The sequence below is a fragment of the Urocampus carinirostris genome, chromosome 20, assembly GCF_059441175.1.
Source record: "Urocampus carinirostris isolate Australia breed hairy pipefish chromosome 20, RoL_Ucar_1.0, whole genome shotgun sequence".
NCBI lineage: Eukaryota > Metazoa > Chordata > Actinopteri > Syngnathiformes > Syngnathidae > Urocampus > Urocampus carinirostris.
The window spans coordinates 27999971-28019688 of record NC_142368.1 but is presented as its reverse complement, the minus strand read 5'-3'; the positions used below and the strand labels follow the sequence as shown (position 1 = coordinate 28019688).

The 19718-nt window shown below is 37.0% G+C and overlaps 1 protein-coding gene across 1 annotated transcript in view; it reads left to right on the top strand.

Moving 5' to 3' along the window:
- The window catches only part of lpgat1 (lysophosphatidylglycerol acyltransferase 1), a 109873-nt gene extending 90962 nt beyond the window's left edge, over positions 1 to 18911 (top strand). The window contains exons 7-8 of the mRNA XM_088325034.1: positions 9420 to 9526; positions 12071 to 18911. Coding sequence (XP_088181160.1) covers positions 9420 to 9526; positions 12071 to 12222 — 259 coding nt within the window. The 3' untranslated portion in view covers positions 12223 to 18911. The remainder of the gene's footprint in view (positions 1 to 9419; positions 9527 to 12070) is intronic.
- The last annotated feature ends 807 nt before the right edge of the window (positions 18912 to 19718 follow it).

The following is a 19718-nucleotide window of genomic DNA, read 5'->3' as shown; positions in this document are numbered from 1 at the left end:
TTTTTGACCCAGCAGATGTGATCACTTTTTCTGTTAACTAATAATAAAGTCATAAAAGAACCAAACCTCATGAATCATTTTGTGACAAAGATGTCTCTATCAAAGAAAAATCACAGTTGTAGAAAAAAATAACTGGAAACTCAAGACAGCCACAAAATTATGTTCTTCACAAGTGTAAACCAACTTTTGACCTCAACTATTTTATATATATATATATATATATATATATATATATATAGATATATATATATATATATATATTTAGATTTTCTTCTATTTTTTTGATAGCTTCTTCTTTGTAGTTCATGCTACTTGAGAGCTGCTCTCGGGTAAAAAACCTACAAGGCATTGTGATTTACAATGTTTGTGTCTTGCCAGCTCATCACATTGACGCTTTAAAGCAGCTCACTTGTCTGTCTGTTTATGACAAGAGGGCCGCTCGCCTGTTGAATTGTCCAGTTTGCGCCAGCGCTGCTTTCCGAAGCCGACACCAGAAGATTTTTTTGTCTTTCTCTGCCTGGTCTTTGTGCGCGTGCAACACTACACATTTCCTACTTGGATTAGCTTTAGGCTTTCCACAATCAATATGTCACACCACTGAGTGTAATAATGAGATCCTTGGTGGCTTCAGAGAACGGGAAGAGGGAGAATCCTCTTTCCAAGAACAAAAATATACTCCATTTATTCATCTCCTCTGTGATTTGACACAGGTGTAAATTCATATTTTAGCAATTAAAAATGAAAAGAAAATCGCAACGCTTTTTCCAGTTTTTATTGGTGACATGGCAAAACTAGTAATCTGGAAAAAAGTCACTCATTGTTTTTCAAAATAAAATATATAGCTGTCTATCAATACTAATTACCAAAATTGATGGAACTTTTAATTATCGTCCAAGAGTTGGATTCAAGATTTTTTTTCATTTGAATTGGGGTGGGGTGGGTGGATCGCTTAACCACTAGAGTTGTAGGGGCACCATTTCCCGTGGTGTGTTTTGGGCAAGTACATAATGGTGGCTCTCATCTCTCTCCAGGCCAACAAATGTTACCTCAATTTAAACCATCTTGATTTATTAATTTGATTAAATTGATTACATTTGTTTAAAATAAGATACATCGAAAATGCAATTCATTATGCAATTTCTATCACAATCTATATCTATCTATCTACCCTGGTCATATCCCCGAGAGGGGCAACCGACAGCAAGACAAACACATGCATTTTTATCACTGATATTGTAAAAAGAGTAATCTGGAAAAATCTGTAGTCTCTCGTTGTTTTTCACAGTAAAAGCTTAAGATGTGTATCAACACTATGTGCGCGCTTGTATCGGGTGTCCTCGAATTGATCAGATATCCGCTTTTATTAAAATAAAACTGTACCCAATGTAGCAGTTTCCATGAGTTTTAGCTCTAGTCTAGATCATCCGTTGCATGGCTAATGGACTTGGTGTTGGCAAGATAAATGGTCCACTGTGGAGGCTTAGGAGAGTTGTTAGCCTAGCCGTTCGCAGTAGGCCGGACTTGACTTCACTTGACTAATTTCTTGAATCAATGCAACTTTGACTTACAAGTCAAGTTAAGTCATATTTATTTGTTTGGCCTTTAATCACTAAAAGTCTCAAAGGGCTGCACAACCATCATCATTTTGTCTCTTTATCCATTATTTTATGTTTTTAAATAAAATAAAAATTGGATGGATAAAATTAAAACGGTTCCTTAAAATTAAATGATTTTAAATAAGCTGCAATTGGCTGGCAACCAGTTCAGGGTGTCCCCTGCCCACTGCCCGATGATTACTGGAATGGGCTCCAGCACCCCCGCGACCCTACTGAGGATAAGCGATGTAGCTAATGAGATGAGATGAATTTTAAATAAGTTACATAAATACGCAAATACATAATTCAATAAGATAGTTATGTTAAATAGAAAAGTTTCTGTATTTAGTTTAAAAAAAAAATTAAATATATAAGATAAAAAGTAAATAAATAAATAAATCTAAAAATAGAAAATGTAAAATTGGAATTATAAAAGGGTTGGATTGAATTATATATAATTTTTATTCAAATACTGCAATTTAAACCAATACTAGTTATTTTATATTGTATTTATTTATATCATATATTTTAGTTTAAAAGATTCAATAAATATTTAATTTAAGAAATAAAAAAATAACATAAAAACTGTCCCAAAAAAAACCCAACAACAACAATGAGTGCTGATTGTTTTAAAAATATTTTCTCAATTACAATAATATAATAAAAATAATTTCCAAATAAATTGTGAATTGCCCAGGATTTCTTCATTTTAAAATGGATTATTTAACGTATTTCATTTCCGTATATACGTTTTGATCGAAAAGTTACGTAAAATGAATAAATACTGAAATAAGATTAAGAAATTAATAAAAAACAATTATATATTGATTACTGATAATGGAAAAAATGATGCCCTTAACATCAATCACATAATAATATTTTCCAATTTTCCAATAACATTACTTTCATATTCGTCCTTTAGAAATTTGAATAAATATTGTTGCCTTTATATGAAGAAAATATCTCCACCATCAGTTTTCCCTTCTGGAAAAACGGGATTAAATATTATTGACCGAAAAATCAATTTTGGACTATTTTTTTGTCTGTTTTTATACAAGAAATAAGAAAAGATACATGTATTATTTATAAATATTTTAAATGATTATTCTTTAACTCTCATGTAGGTTTTGGATCAGAGGATGGTGTATCAATAGTCTTTAGTTTGCAATAATCTGTGGTCTGTGCAGCCCTTTGAGGCTTCTTGTGATTGAGGGCTATATTATTAACTGTCAAGAAACGGAACGGGAAGTAGGAACTCATTTGCGTAGACGTCCTCACACTTTAATTGAGAAAGAAAAGTTGTCCAAAACACAAACGGACCAGACCAAAAAACAAAACGGGTCAAACACGGGCAAAACTACAAACTAGGCATTTCCAGAATTAAACAGAACTTGCAGGAATCTCTCAGAATGTTACACCGAAGTGCAACAAAGTCCAACAAACACAAAGGGTATAACCAAGCATAAACAAGTTTTCAAGAACGATCTGGCAAAGCACAGTTCAAAGGAGCACGTTTAAGTACCCACAGAAGTAATCAGAAAATGAGAGTCAGCCGGTGTCAAGGGGCGGTGCGAGCTGGGCGCCATGGCAACCTTGCAGACCCTGACATAAACATGACTTGACTCATCATCGAAGGACTATTCAGAAAATGATCATAAAAAGTTACGGATTTTTACATGACAGTCATGTTTATTTATTTGGTATAGTGATGATACAAACTGCAAAATAGGAACTGTTCAAAATGCATTACAGTGGGACCTCGGTTATCGCGGTTAATGGGGACCAAAACCACCCGCGAAAAGTGAAAATCCGCGAAGTAGCGGCGCCCCTTCCAAAAAAAAAAAAAACAATTTTTTTTAAAAATGTATTTTAATTTTTTATTATTTTTTTTTTTTTTAGACCCGGTTAATGGGGACCAAAACCACCCGCGAAAAGTGAAAATCTCCGTTCCGTTTCTTGACAGTTAATAATATAGCCCTTTCAAAAATGCTTAAAAAACTTTTTTTTCTTTTCTTCTATTATTATTATTATTTTTTAGACCTGCGAAGCTCTGAACCCGCGAAAGTAGAACCACGAAGTAGCAACGCTCCTTCAAAAATGCTTGTAAATTATAAACTAGAAAAAGTGTTCATGGTTTAATGACTTGTGATCCAGTACTATTTATTTTCAAACATGTTCATTATAGCCATGGGTAATGTGGAGTTTGGCTTGTTGTCGTTTATTACTTTGTAAACATTGACAGCAGAGTGGGGAATAAAGTTGGAGGTTTTTCAGTCATCAATTTATCAGTGAGTCAGATTTTTACAACATACATTTTCTTCTATGTTTTCAAAATCTGGGATAACATGTTCAGTGAATAGTGAGTGTATAAATAAAATGCAACGTAAGGAAGATCGCCAAAAACGTGAAAGCTGTTTTGAGTTATTAGTCAAATTTTAATTTTGCCTATCCTGTAAATGAGTAAAATATCAACCTTGACCTCCTACCTTCCAACGGATAGCTCATCTATCAACTCAGGAGCTTAAAGTTCATGACCACCTGTAACAATGATGTTAGGGTTCTTTACTCATGACCTGTGCACTGATAACAAGCCCAAGCGTAGATACTCATTAACTTCAGCTCCACTCATCACCTTCGATAAATCTGGTCACAATGACAAAGCTCCAGAGAAATTGTACAACTTTATTTCTTTAAGGCAGGGCTCATAAATGTGGTGACCACAGGCCCGCTTTGCTAGGGCAAAGGTTAAGGGAAGTCTTTGGCTTGAGCCCTTTTTCTTTTTTTCAAAAAGTACAAAAGAGTTATCTTAATGTTCTTGACATTCTACTCTGTACCTTTTGTGTGTTAACATATAATAAACTGCATTTTTGTTGTTAGATTTTTTGGGGGGGGTCACAAACGTACTTCCACCAACATGAAACAACTGTTTAGACAGCCATGATTTAAGCCAACTGGCTAGCAACCCTTGATTTGAGATCTCCGATTCCGATTGGTCAGTTCATATCATAACGTCTTTCATACGAGTGCATGAAAAGTGCTTAAATTTCAGGTGAAGTGCTTGTTAATGAAATCGTTGCCATGTTCCATAGGTTACATGTTGGGCTAAGGTGAAGAGCTAAGGTTTGGTCTTCAAATAAGGGTTTTAAACTTATTTATGGTTCCAAAATTTAGAAACTAAGGTTTAGGCTTCTTATTTGTGGATTAAACTGAATGTATGGTTCTGAAATAGGGTTGGTGCTAGGGTTACAGCTAGAGTTAGGTGTAGGGTTAAGGGTATGACGATGTTAGGGTTCTAAACTGAATGTTGGGTTTAAGAATAGGTTTAGAGCTAGGGTTACAGTTTCAAACAGGGTTAGGATCTAGCGTTTAAGCTCCATGTTAAGGTTCTAAACAAAATAGGTTTAGCGCTACAGTTTTGATTTGAACCGGGGTTTGGGCTAGGAACTAGGGTTTGAGCTCCATGATTTAAACTGAATGTAGGGTTCCAAAATAAGTTTAGAGCTAGGAAGGTTTGGGTTCGAGTTGAGGTTTGAAACTAAGGTTTAGGGTCTCGTTCTTTTGATCTGCGTTGGATTTTTCTTTTAGTGGTACCAGAAATAATGGAAAATTTGCTTTGAAATTCCTTTAAAGGTGTTTGAATTTGGTCATGAAAAAGGTGTATAAACCCCCAGGCCATTTTTCAGCCATAAAGCTCAAATTGTGCAGCCTAAATGCGTCTTAAATTGGGTGTTAGTCATCCGCTCAGCTGTTTCCTGCAGTCCCTCGTCCAAAGCACCTCCTGGAACCTCAACCGCAATAAGAAACAGGGGAAGAAATAAGACAGTCAATGGGGAAATCTTCCAAATGATGGCAGGCTTAGTTAAAGGGAAAGTGTGTAATAGTCGACCACTAGATGTGGCTGTATTTTGCAGTGCACAGGTGTCAAACATGCGGCCCATGGACCAAATTAGGCTCATCAAAGTTTTTAATTTAGTCCACGGGACAACACCCAGGGAAGTGCAAGAGAAAAATCAGCTGCAGTTTAAAATATGACCACTTGATGTTGACAAAGACAGGCACCACACGCAAAGCAACTGGAGCTATAATACTGTTTTTCACTGTCTCTTTTTCTATCTCTTTCTCTCTACCTTTTTGCATTTATATAGCATTTCTCAAGTCACTAAAAACCTCCCGAATAGCTTTACAATGTGCTTCTTACTTACCCTTTCCCTTAGCCAGAAGCAGCCATGCAAGACACTGGTCTAGTGAAACAAAAACAAGTGCTTAAAAGCACAAGGACAAATACCGACTAGTGAGACTCAAATCAAATGAAATTCACTCTTTTTCCTATACATTGGAACCTCGGTTTTCGAACGCCTCTGAGTTCGAACAAATCGGTTCTCGACCAAAGATTTCGAGAAATTCTTGCTTCGCTTTTCGTTCAAAACATCGGAGTTCGAACGCCGGTACGCTTGGGGCGATGCTGAGCGGCGTACGAGTGTAGATTGTCCCCACCCCTCGTGAAGAACTGTTGTCACGGCAACGCGCACTCCTTCTCTGCTTTCCTTTTTCAAAAGCGGTGAAGGGAGTGTTTTAACTCCTAATTATGCCTCGGAAGAAGGTTGGTGCAAGCAGCAAAGTTGCTACAGGTGCAAAAAGAGGAGTAGTGCCTACAAATATTGCATTTAAGAAAGAAATAATAGCAAAATATGAAGAAGGTGTGCGAGTTTCCCTTCTTTCAGGAATACAGCATGGCTTCTGCAGACAACCGCCAAGGTAAGAAATCCTACTCATAATTATTTTCTTTATCCTTTAACTGCTCACCACTTGTTGTGGAGACCCGGGTGCTAAAAGACGTGTAAACGACCTGATTTTTTTTTTTTTACACGTTCATGTTAGCGTAATCTTTCGTACGGAAGATTACGCTAATGCGAACGTACGATTAGCCTGGGTTAGCTTCATGTTTACTTTCGTGGTAAACATTTAGGGTGTTGGAACGGATTAAAACAGTTTTACATTACTTTTAATGGGAAAAAAGGACTCCGGTGATCGTACAAATCGGTTTTCGTACAAAGAAATGGAACGGAATTATGGTCGAGAACCGAGGTTCCACTGTATTTTGTCATGCCTGTCATGGATAAAAGAGACAAAAGAAAATAAAAATATAAGAACAAAAAGAGACAAATTTGAACAAAATAGGGTAAAGAAAAAAATGGAAAATTAATAAAACAGGCGAAAAGGGAAAAGGAAGGACAAGGATGGAAAATGGAAAACATAAAGACAAAAGAATTAAATAGAAAATGAAAGAAAAAAGAAAGATGATGAAAAACTGAACCCAAGAAAGAAAAAAACGGAAACAAAATTAAGAGAAGAAAAGAAAAGGAAAAAGAATAAACATGACATGACTTCAAGGAAGAAAAATAAAATTGAAGAAAATGAGTTTTTAAACACCCTGTTATTTCCCCCTCTTAGAAATCATGGAGGGGTCTGAAATCGTTGGTGCATGTCAACTGTGAGAGGGATAAACTAAAAAGAAAAATCCAAAAATCTCTTTACATTATTTTTTTAAGTTTATTTGTTTGATAAAGCTGTAAATAAGTATTTGAACACCTGTGTATCATGTAGAATTCTGACCCTGAAAGACCTCTTAGTCCCCACATTAGAAGTCCACCTGCAGTCTATTTATCATCCTGAATCAGATGCACCCGTTTGAGATCATTAGCTGCATAAAGACACCTGTCCATCCCATACAATCAGTAAGACTTTAACTTGTATTATGGCGAAGACCAAAGAGCTGTCCAAAGGCACCAGGGACAAAATTGTACACCTCCACAAGGCTGGAAAGGGCTACGGAGCAATTGCCATGCAGCTTGGCGAAAAAAGGTCCACTGTTGGAGCGATCGTTATAAAATGGAAGAAGCTAGACATGACGGTCAATCTCAATCGGAGTGGAGCCCCATGCAAGATATCACCTCGTGGGGTCTCAATGATTTTAAGAATGGTGAGGAATCAGCCCGGAACTACGCGACAGAAGTTGGTCAATGACCTGAAAAGAGCTGGGACGACCGTTTCCAAGGTTACTGTAGGTAATACACTAAGACGTCATCATTTGAAATCATGCATGGCACGAAAGGTTCCCCTGCTTAAACCAGCACATGTCAAGGCCCGTTTTAATTTGCATACGACCATTTGGATGATACAGAGAAGTCATCGAAAATATAAGTTTTTGGTCATAATTCAACTAAGCGTGTTTAAAGGAAGAAGAATGAAGAGTACAATCCGAAGAACATAACCCCTACTGTGAAGTATGGGGGTGGTAGTATTATGCTTTGGGGGTGTTTTTCTGCACATGGGTCAGGACGAGTGCACTGCATGAAAGAGAGGATGACTGGGGCAGTGTATTGTGAGATTTGGGGGCACAACCTCCTTCCCTCAGTCAGAGCATTGAAGATGGGTAATTGTAAACAAAGGCTACTGTACCAAATATTAACATTAATTTTCTCAGGTTTTCAAATGCTTATTTGCAGCTATATCACACAAATAAATTTATTCACCCCTTAAAATCATGCAATGTGATTTTTTTCTCTCTCTCAGTGGACATGCACTTACGATGCAAATTTCAGACCCCACCCCATGATTTCTAAGTGGTAGAAATAGCAAAATAGCAGGGTGTTCAAATACTTTTTGTGTGTGTGTGCATGTGTGTGCATGTGTGTGCGCGTGCGTGTGTGTGTGTGAGAGAGAGAGAGAGATTTGAAACATTTATTTTTGATCTATATTATTATCAATATGCGATCTGTGCTCCTGGCACTGGTTTTTCGTTAGCATTAGAGAAGGCAGTGCCATTTAGTCATCAAATATTACACACTGGAGCTGTGCCAAAGAGCACAGCAGCACGATGCTAGACAAACATGGTGGTGACCTTAGATAGGTATTCCACTATATAAAATACAAATTACTCGACCTATGATTTTTTTTTACAAAATATTCAGTTGGTATAGTAGTTCAGGTATTTTTGCATAGTATTCAAATCACTGTTGTTTTTTTCGCTGAATTTTTTATATCTTAAGATTTTGTATCGACACAGACAAAAATACTCAACATACTCATCTTTTTCCTTTCAATATACAGACTTGTTCCCGGAGAATAAAGGCTTTAACCATCTCATTATCTCATCTCATTAGCTACACCGCTTATCCTCTGAAGGGTCGCGTGGGTGCTGGAGCCCATCCCAGCAATCATCGGGCAGTGGGCAGGGGACACCCCGAACTGGTTGCCAGCCAATCGCAGGGCACACAGGGACAGACAACTCACTCGCTCATTCACACCTAGGGACAATTTGGACCGGCCAATTCACCTGAAATGCATGTTTTTTTGGAATGTGGGAGGAAACCGGAGTGCCCGGAGGAAACCCACGCAAGCACGGGGAGAACATACAAACTCCGCACAGGAAGTCAAGCAGGAGGTTCCCAAGACATGAACTGTGCCGCACATGCGCTAACCACTGCGCCGCCACGCTTTAACCAATCAATACATATTATTAAGGATCAATACCGCATCACCAGTTGCCTTCCTCCTCACAAATGTCCTTTTACGGTGGATGTTATACGTTTAGGAATATTAAAGTGAAGCTGAGTGAGGAGGGAAAAGCACATAACCTCCATTTGAAGGTGACCAGGGGATGTGTCAGCACAGCTCTTGGAGGCCCCCATGTGGATAGATCCCATTCAAAAACACCAAAAGCCTTTTATGGACTAGTTTTAAATGAACTCTGCTGTTGCTGACACGCATTTTCTATGACAGATCTGTTCACGGGTATCTTTGATGTGTTTTTTTCTTTCTTAGGATGTATCCAATTAAGGAGGTTCCAGTAGAGGAGCAAGCCCTGACGGATTGGTTGTATCAGAGGTTTGTAGAGAAAGAGGACCTACTGGCCCATTTCTACAACACAGGTAAGTCAGGTTGGGATCAGGGATTAGTTTAGGTAAGGGGTCAAGAACCTTTGGCTCTTTTAAAGAGCACATATAGAAAAATCAAACAAGTCCTTTTAAAAAATGACTAGGGCTGCAACTAACGATTACTTTCATAATTGATGAATCCGTGGTTTATTTTTTCAATGAATCGATTTATCAGATTCCTTAAAGACCTGTTTAATTTCTTCCTCTCTATTTAATTATTGAAGTTTCTGACAGATAGGAAAATGGTGTAAGAAAACAACAGAATATTTGATAATATAAAACCCCAAAAAATCAAAGTTTTTGTCAATTCAACAATAATCAAAAATACATATAAGTATACTGGACTGTCTCAGAAAATTAGAATATTGTGATAAAGTTCTTTATTTTCTGTAATGCAATTAAAAAAACAAAAATGTCATACATTCTGGATTCATTACACATCAACTGAACTACTTCAAGCCTTTTATTATTTGAATATTGCTGAATTTGGCTTACAGCTTAAGAAAACTCAAAAATCCTATCTCAAAATATTAGAATATCATGAAAAAGTATACAAGTAGGCTATTCAACTAATCACCTGAATCATCTAATTAACTCGAAACACCTTGCGAGGGTTTCCTGAGCCTTAAAAACCCTCAGCTTGGTTCAGTAAACTAAATCACAAGTATGGGGAAGACTGCTGATCTGTCTGCTGTCCAGAGGACCATCATTGATACCCTCCATCAGGAGGGTAAGACCTAAAAAGAAATTTCTCAAAGAGCAGGCTGTTCACAGAGTGCAGTTTCAAAGCATATCCACAAAAAGTCTGTTGGAAGGGAAAAATGTGGCCGGAAACGCTGCACAACCAAGAGAGATGACCGCAGCCTTAACAAAATTGTGAAGAAGAGCCGCTTCCAGAATTTGGGGGAGCTTCAAAGACAGTGGGCTGAAGCTGGAGTCCAGGTATCAAAAGCCACAGTTCACAGACGTGTCCGGGAAATGGGCTACAATAGCCGTATTCCCATGGTCAAGCCATTTCTGAACTCAAGACAACGGAAGAAGCGTCTGACTTGGGCTATGGAGAAGAAGCACTGGACAGTTGCAGAGTGGTCCAAAGTCCTCTTTTCAGACGAAAGCAAGTTTTGCATTTCATTTGGAAGTCAAGGCGCCAGAGTCTGGAGAAAGGCTGGAGAGGAGCAAAATCCAAGTTGCTTGAAATCCAGTGTGAAGTTCCCACAGTCAGCAATGGTTTGGGGAGCCATGTCAGCTGCTGGTGTTGGTCCACTGTGTTTCATCAAGTCCAGAGTAAATGCAACTGTGTACCAAGAGATTTTAGAGCACTACATGCTTCCATCTGCTGAAAAGCTCTATGGAGATGAGGATTTCATTTTCCAGCATGATCTGGCAACTGCCCACAGTGCCAAAACCACCAGTAACTGGTGCACTGACCATGGCATCACTGTCCTTGATTGGCCTGCTAATTCCCCTGACCTGAACCCCATTGAGAATTTGTGGGGTATAGTTAAGAAGAAGATGAAAGACACCAGACCTACAAATGCAAATGAGCTGAAGGCCGCTATCGAAGCATCCTGGGCATCAATAACACCTCAGCAATGCCACAGGCTGATTGCCTCCATGCCACGCCGGATTGATGCAGTAATCCGTGCAAAAGGATTCCCAACCAAGTACTGAGTGCATCAATGGACATTTTCAAATGTTTGATTTAGTTTTGCTGTTATAAAATTATTTTTTTACTTGGTCTGAGGAAGTATTCTAATATTTTGAGATAGGATTTTTGAGTTTTCTTAAGCTGTAAGCCAAATTCAGCAATATTAAAATAATAAAAGGCTTGAAATAGTTCAGTTGATGTGTAATGAATCCAGAATGTATGACATTTTTGTTTTTTTAATTGCATTACAGAAAATAAAGAACTTTATCACAATATTCTAATTTTCTGAGACAGTCCGGTATGCTATACACCTGCAAATAAACATGGCCTAGAGAGCGATGGGTGACACAGTAAATGGTGCCCATGCAACTCTTGTGGTTAAGGGATCCAACCAACCATATATATTGTGTAAAGTTAAACATATCATTGTTTTGTTTTTTTTTTGACTTTATTACCTTTTTTCAGAATTGTTTTTTTTCTGTACTTGCAGCACTCTGTTCCCTTGAAAATTGTTAACTTGGTTTCATGATGAAAGTGGTACTTCAACTCTTTACAACGAAATTGTGTGCACTCTTATTTGCATTGACTCAACGTACTTAGTGGCTCATAAACCACGTTATACAACAAATTGATGATTGCCAACGCTTTTAATAAATTATTTTAATCGATTCTAGCGATAGGTTGTTGCAGCTCTGAAAATCGCGCTGACATGCCTGCTCTGATGGCTACGCTTTGCCATTGCATTTTCTCTTCCCTCGTAATTAACAGCAGCCGGCATTAACTTATATGTTGTTGTCATGTGAAGCGTTATCGCCCCCAACAGGTGCATCAGGACGAGACCAAAATAAAAGGTGTATGAACCCCGTAACCCTCTCTCTCTTCCTTTGCAGGTTCGTTTCCACCTCTGGATGGCCATAAGGAGGCGATCTCTCGGAAAATGACCCTGGACCCCGTGTGGCTTTGCGCCGTCCAATCTTTGGCGTTCGTCTCTGGCTACATGTGGTACAGCCTCTTGAGCCATCTCTACTGCGGTATGTTTTGAGTACGGCCAGCCAGGCCAGCAAAGGAAAAAGCGCCAGCCGGACTATAGAACCGTAGGGGTTAAAACACAACACACACGTACTTACAAAATCTATAAAAGACATGTAGACAGACATGATCTCTCACATCTCAGCTCTCATGTTGATGTTTAAACATAAGCCCGCCCACTCACACAGTCACTTATTCAAGAGACTCAGGACAAAAAAAGGAGCGCTGTAGTTTCATGGAGCGCGTCTGTTGATACTGTGAGAGTAGAAGCATCCGGTCCTACCTTTCTACCCGGAGGACGTCCGCAAAAAGCCGTGTAGACTCTCTGCAATCCCTTCAGCCCACATTGCACTAAAGATCCAAACTGCTCCTCCTAGGATGAGTTCCTGAAAGGTAGATGCCTACTATGTACGTGTTTTTTTCTCTCTTTTTTTAGCCCAGGGGTCGGGAACATGCAGGGACTGTACGGGTGCTTGAAATCTTTGAAAATGCTTGAATGTTTATGTGTTTTCAAGGTCATGAAAATGCTTTAATTCTGGGTGAAGTGCTTGAAAATGTATGAAATTGTTGCCATTACCGTGTTTCTTGGCAGTCTGACTCTAGACCACGCAATAAATAAAGAAAAATTCAAACAAGTGTGTGAGAAGGACGCCAACACTCCTGCTCTGCTGGCTGGTCATTATGGTGTTGTCATGTGAGGCGTCACCACCCCTTACTGCTCGCACCCAAGAGAACAGCTCTATTTAGAAAATCAGATTTTTTTTGTAATTAGTAATATTCGCAACAGAAAACCACTTAAAATAAAAAATACGATTTTCACAGATCTACAAAAAATTGTAAAGTACAAAACAATTTTAGTTATTTACACAATGAACAGATTTAATGTCAAACAACACAAAATCCATGAAAATGCAAAACAATAAAATAAAAATATAAACCCTTCAGTGCTTTAATGATACAATGCAAAAATATATATACATATATATATAAAATTAAGACATGGATCCTCTAAAAAAAACACGCAAACAATATAAATAAAATAAAATAAAATAAAAAGAACAAGATCAGCTGTCTCGAAGATTGAAAGTTTGAATACACTCTGCTTCGGCGCTATCAATATATTATTATATTCAAAATGAGTCCAAATTTGGCTCATTTTTCAGCTTTTTATATATACAGTACTTGTGTGGATTGTTGAAGAAGAATGGCTGAATATATGTCAGTTTCTAGCAGCTCATTGACACAAAAAGATCAGTAGATTATATATGATAACAGTACAAAATAGCTATCAGCAAGACAGCGACTTAATTTTGGTCATCAGCGCTGGATTTCCTTTTTTTGTGGGGACTGAAAAAATGGCCTTGAAAGTGCTTGAATTTGACCATTAAAACAGTGTACGAATCCTGTATATGGTTCATGAGTAAGTCTGGCCAGGTGATAAAATGAATTGAGCTTATTTATTTACTGAATTGATACACGCGGAGCCAATCGTGGCTCGTGCAAAGCCCAGATGATACTAAATTCTTGCAAGGTTCCATCCAGTATTTATAGGACACAATTTTAACTTCAGTTTAAGTTCAAGGTGTCACACTTACAGACCCTCTTTTGGCTGTGAATCGCTAAATAATCCTGTATATGGAAACTCACTAAGCAATCTATGTTCATTGTTGAGACACTTTATGATGAAAAGCCACATAAGAAACTTTAAATACCCAGAAGCTCTATTAAAGCACAGGTGCCAATTATGCAGTCCGCGGGCCACTTTAGGCCCATCGACAAATTTAATCTTGCTTGTGAGACGAGGCCCCAAGCAAATGTGTCTGTATTTTTTTCTCCCTCTGTCTCACTGTCTGTCACTCTCTTTCTCTCTCTCTCTTTGTCACTCTCTCTCTTCCTCCCACTCTTTTTTCTCTTTTTATTCTCTCTTTTCTCTTTCTTTTGTCTCTTTCTCTCTACCCCTGTCTTTTTTTTCCCTTTTTCATTTTTTGTCACCTGCCTTTCACACTCTCTTTTTCTCTCTCCATTTCTCTCCCTTCTCTTTTTTTCACTCCTTCTTTCTCTCTCTCTCTCTGTTTTTCTTCTTCTTTTCTCTTTCTCTTATCTCTTTCTCCTTCTATATGTCTTTTTTCCCCTCTTTTCCTTTCTTTTTATTTTTTTCTTCTCTATGTATCTCTTTGTATTTCTTTATTTTTCTCTCCTCTTTCTCGTTTGTTTGTCTTTCTTTCTCCCTTTATTCTTTTCGCTGTCTCTTTCTCTCCCTCACTTTCTTTCTGTCTTTCTTTCTCTTTTTTTTTTACTTTCTCTCTTTTTGTCTCTCTTTATTGTCTAACCTTTTTTCTCTGTTTTGTTGTTTTTCTTTCTTTCTCTTTAATGTACTCCTCCGACCTCTGTGAGTTCTTTTTTCTGCTATGTGGCTCTATGCTAAAATGAGTTTGACACCCCTGACCTAGAGCAATTCAATTGGGTAGGAATGGGATAAATTTTACACAGGGCGCACGCATTCCTTCTCCTCACCCAGCACCGTCTGCACTGAAGGTAAATGCTTTGGTATCCTTGTATGACGAATTTTGTGACATTTTTACAAAATAACTCTTGTTTTGAAGCCAATATTTAAGACATTAATGAGTCTCAACACCAATTTTAATTGGTATATTTATATTGCTATGGGACACGGGCTCTGGCATTATTATTATTATTGTTTTATACAGTATATTAAACTCGGGTCAGGGTGACACAACACACTCTTTTGTTCAACAGCAGGGCCCGACAGCTTTCACTGGTTTACCCCTGCCACATCATACGGGTGCCCAGCCCAAATATGAAACTCACACAGTGAAAAAAATGTTCTTAAGAATTAGCTCTTGTCTGCAAAGTGGATTTGGCAGTTTTGTTAATTTTTTGTCTTAAAATATATGGAGAGGCTTTCTCCACCACCTAGGAAAAAAAAAAATCTAAATATTTTTGCTTTTATGGCTCTTCGAGGCAAAAAGGTTCCCGACCCCTGTTTTAGTCTGTGCATCTTCACGTGTGTCTGTCATCTCAACTAAAGGCGCTGAAAGGGGTTAGACTAATCCCCCCCGCGCCCTCTTTTTTTCTTTATAATTACATATTTATGTTGTCCACAAACACAAGGGAACATACCATATTTATTCGTGTATAACACACACTTATTTAACCTAAAAAATAACTCAACATTCGTGCAAATTGATCAGTTTAAAAATATCGCTGACCACAATCGCAAAAAGATTGGATGCAATTTGAATCAAACTTATTATTATACTTATGTATTTTTACACTGTTCTCATTAACCGTACCAGAGGCGAATGTTATTGAATGGAGAAAACAAAAAAAAGAGGTATAAAAGCAGAAAGCAATATGAGAGAAATAACTTTTTGGTGTGTCTGATCAGAAATTGGACATCGAAGGACATTAGAGGGACAGTGTGTATTATTTAGCGCCTCCTCCTTCAGTCATTAAAAATATATTGATGTAAACAATAAAAAAAGATAAACGTGCATTTATTAAGTACTCTTGCTTTAGCCTGAAAATTCCAAAACTGTCCTATTTTTGTGTTTGTTTTCTCTTTGACTCATGCCTTTTTTCACCTTGTGTTTATGTTCCTTTTCATTTACTTTTCTTTCTTTTTCTCTCTTTCCTTCATGTTTTCCTTTTTTTTAAAATCTTTTCTGGCTTTTTCCCTTCTCTTTTCTTTCTTTTTCTGTCAGAGTTCATACAGGTGCCTGAAATCCTTGAAACTGCTTGAATTTTAATGTTGTGTTTTCCAGCTTTGAAAAGTGGTTGAATTTTAGGTAAAATGCTTGAAATTCCTACCATCTTTCTTAAGTTAAGTCTTGGGCTAGGCTTATGTCGTCATCTATATCCTTGTGACATGTGAAGTTCTAAACGAAATCAACATTTGTCTTTGGTACTCTGAATAAAAATATATGAGATATCAAATTGAATGCCTTTTTACGTGTCATTTATATCACAGATGGCGGGTCGTGGCTTTCAATGCCGCAACCTGGGTTTAATTCCCATTACATCCAATTTTTTGGCGATTTTAATCAGCAATATTTTTCAAGGGATCCAGAAAAGTGAAACAAAATTATAAACCGAATTTTTATCAAAAGGAGTGTATGTTATATATGAATAAGTACGGTGATTGTGTTGAATGCTATCCACGGCTTCCCCAAAAAAAAAAAAGAAAAAGAAAAACGACCGTTCACTTTGGCTTTAAGAAGAAAAGGTGCAAATAACCCTACTTCCATTCACTTTTTTTTTAGTGAATTAACTCCCCCCACTTTGATTAATGTGCTTAATGTGTTGTGTTACTTAGTGTATGACGTCAGAAAGTGGAGATTTCATTTCAATGACACAGAAAATCATTTGTACATAACGAACCTCCAAAAAAAGCAATGTCCGTTAACTGTCTGTGAATAATTCAGATTTTATTTTTATTTCCTTTTATTTTGGTTCTCTGATGAAGCATCATTTTTACGTTTACGTTTGATCGGTACAATGTTATGGTTTTATGCTTATTGGCAACATTACTCGAGCAACGTGTCATCCCCGAACATGTTTCATCCATTTTGTGTCTTTTTTTTCTTTTTTCTTTTTTCTTTTTTTTCTGAAAGTTTAGGACAGGGTTTCCCAAAATGTTGTCAAGTCCAGCCTCAAATTTAGTTCATTTTGTATGAAGATTACAGTATTTTCCAAACTGTAAGTCCACTTGATGTTGACAAAGCCAGGAACCCCTCACAAGGCAACTGGGGGTATATTACTTTCTTTCTTTTTCTTCCTCTCTCCTTTTTACTCTTTCTATCTTTCTGACTCTCTTTCTATATTTCTCTCTTTTTCTTCTCTATATCTCTGATTCTCTCTCTCTATCTCTCTTTCTCTCTTTTTAAACTCCTTTTTTTGCTTTTTCTCTTTATCACTCCATCTCTCATTTTCTCGGTTTTTCTCCCTCTTTCGCTCTTTTTTCTCTCTATTTCACTATCTCTCTAGTGCTCCTTTTCTTTCTTTTTTACTCTATCTCTCTTGTGTCTTTCCTCTGTCTCTCTCTTGTTCTCTCTGTCGCTTGTTTTCTCTCTTGTTCTAACTATCTTTCTTTCTCCCTTTCTTTCTCCCTCTCGCTCTTGTACTCTAATTTATTTTTTCTTTTGTTATCTTTTGTTCTCTCGTTCCCTCTATCTGTTGTTGTTTCTCATTCTCACTTTTTCTTTCTTTCTTTTTTTCTTTCTTGCTTTCTTTCTCTTGTTCTCTTGAGTTTTCTCTTTCTCTTCTTCTCTCTCCCTTTCTTTTTTTCTCTCATTAATCTACTAGTATGCCCCCTATAAGACTTTCTTTTCTACCATGTAGCCCGACCCCTGTTCTAAAATGACTTTGATTCCCCTGGTTTAGAAGCTGGATTCCTGAGGATGCCGATTTCTTTTCTGCAAACGATTTATCTATTATCCTGGTTGGCGAGACACAGTCGGTTATTTGCTTACTCTTTCCACCACCGCCAAGCAAATAGGGCCTTTATCAGATTTTTTTTCTTTTCACAAAGCATTATTACCATTTTGACAATAGAAAACTCCAATAAAATCGACACCGACACATTTTTGGGGAAACCCTACCTAATAAAATCGCCAGTGATAATGTTTTCCCAAGGGAAGAAATGCCAGGACAAATAGTTTTGAATCAGGGGTCTCCAACGTGGTTCCCCTTAAAAGACAGTTAAGGTGCCCGCAGAGCTGTTCTGAAAATAGCTCACCGGTTCTGGGTCATTGGGATTTTCGAGTAAAAAAGATTTTTAGTAGTTGACTGAGTCAATTTAGCCCTACTTCTCTGCCTTTGCCTTCTTTCTTTCTCTTTTCTTCTTCTTCACTCTCTCTTCTCACTTTCTTTTTCCTTTTCCTTCTCTTACAGTCTCGTTCTCCCTTTCCTTCTCACGTTCTCTCTCTTTTACATTTTTCCTTTTATCTTACTATTTTTTTCACTCTCTTTCCTGCTCTGTTTTCACTATTTTTATCTTCTTACACTCTTTCTTTCTTTCCCTCTGTTTCTCTTTCTTTTTTCCTTCCTTTAATAATTAACCTGGTAATAACATAGAAAGTAGTACACAAGTTAAGTTGTCATTTGAGAAATGCAATCAAACTGGGTGCCCTTTGTGCTAATAAGTAGCAAAAGTAGCTAGATGTTTGAAAAAGGTTGGAGACCCCTGTTCTAAAGTGTTCCAAGCTGAAATCGAGCCAGCAAGGTCGGGGGCCATGCTAGTGCAAAAACAGAACATTTTTGTTCTTATTGCATCTTTTTTTGTCATACTTAAATTTGAAATATATTAGAAGGCATTCATCGTTGGCCACATTGCGTTTTAGTGGTTGCGGCCCCCGTTCTTGGTCACTGTTGGCAGAAATTGTGTAGAAAAAAAAAACGTTCTGTCGAAATTAGCTTTTGAATTTTTTTTTAATCAGTCATTCACTGGTTCTTTTTTTATTTTTTTTCATTTTTTTTCATTTGTGTTTCTAAAAAGGGCAGAGAAAGTGATGTTTTCCTAGATGTGGTTTTAGGAAGAAAAAAACTCAAAAGGAGTCAAAACAAATTATTGTAGAACTGTGTGTAATTTCTCATTTTGTACTTCTCCTTTCGAATTCCTAGTTACACAGCCATTTTACAACACAAAAAAATTGTGCTGGAATAAAACATCAAAGATCATAACTTTCTTGGTCTTCTTGTCTTTATTGTTTTTTGACTTAGAGGTACCAATTACAAGGAATCTTTAATAGTCTGTAGGAAATTACTAAATACAAACTTTATACATAAACCAGACCAGCTGTGCCCACCCACAGGAAACTGGATGTAGTGGTGAAAGCAGTCTGAGAAAAGGCAATCAAAACAAAAAAATTTAAAAAGAAAAAAAGAGAGAGAAAAATAATAAGCAAGAAAAAAGGGGTAAAAAGATGTGAAAAACAGTACTTTTTTAACATATAGGTGGCCAATGGGGGAAACAATATCACAAGTGCTTTCTGAAGTCTCAGCTTTCCCATCGCTTTTTTATTTTGATAACTAAACATTAAACTAAAAAAAATGTTTTACACTTGTATCAAGTTCAGAATGGATCAATCAATAGCAAAAATTAGAGCTACCAAATATTACGATTTTCTGTAGTTTATGAAAACAACAAAATGTTGGGGGTAATATTGATTAATAGTCCTTTTTCTATTCAAAATTGTGATATTTAGCCTTTAAATCAAATTAGAAAATTCTTTATTGTCATTGATCAACTTTGTGAAAGATTAAACATGGCACTCCAGGGTAAATTGTGAGATTTTAAAGAGCAAAATAAGATAAACTACTATCAGGATGAATTGGCCAAAAAAAATAGTCATACGAAGATAGTGTTTAGAAAAACGGGCCTAAGTATATATATATATGTATACATATGTATGTATATATATGTATGTATGTATATGTATGTATATATATGTATGTATATATATGTATATGTATGTATATATATATATG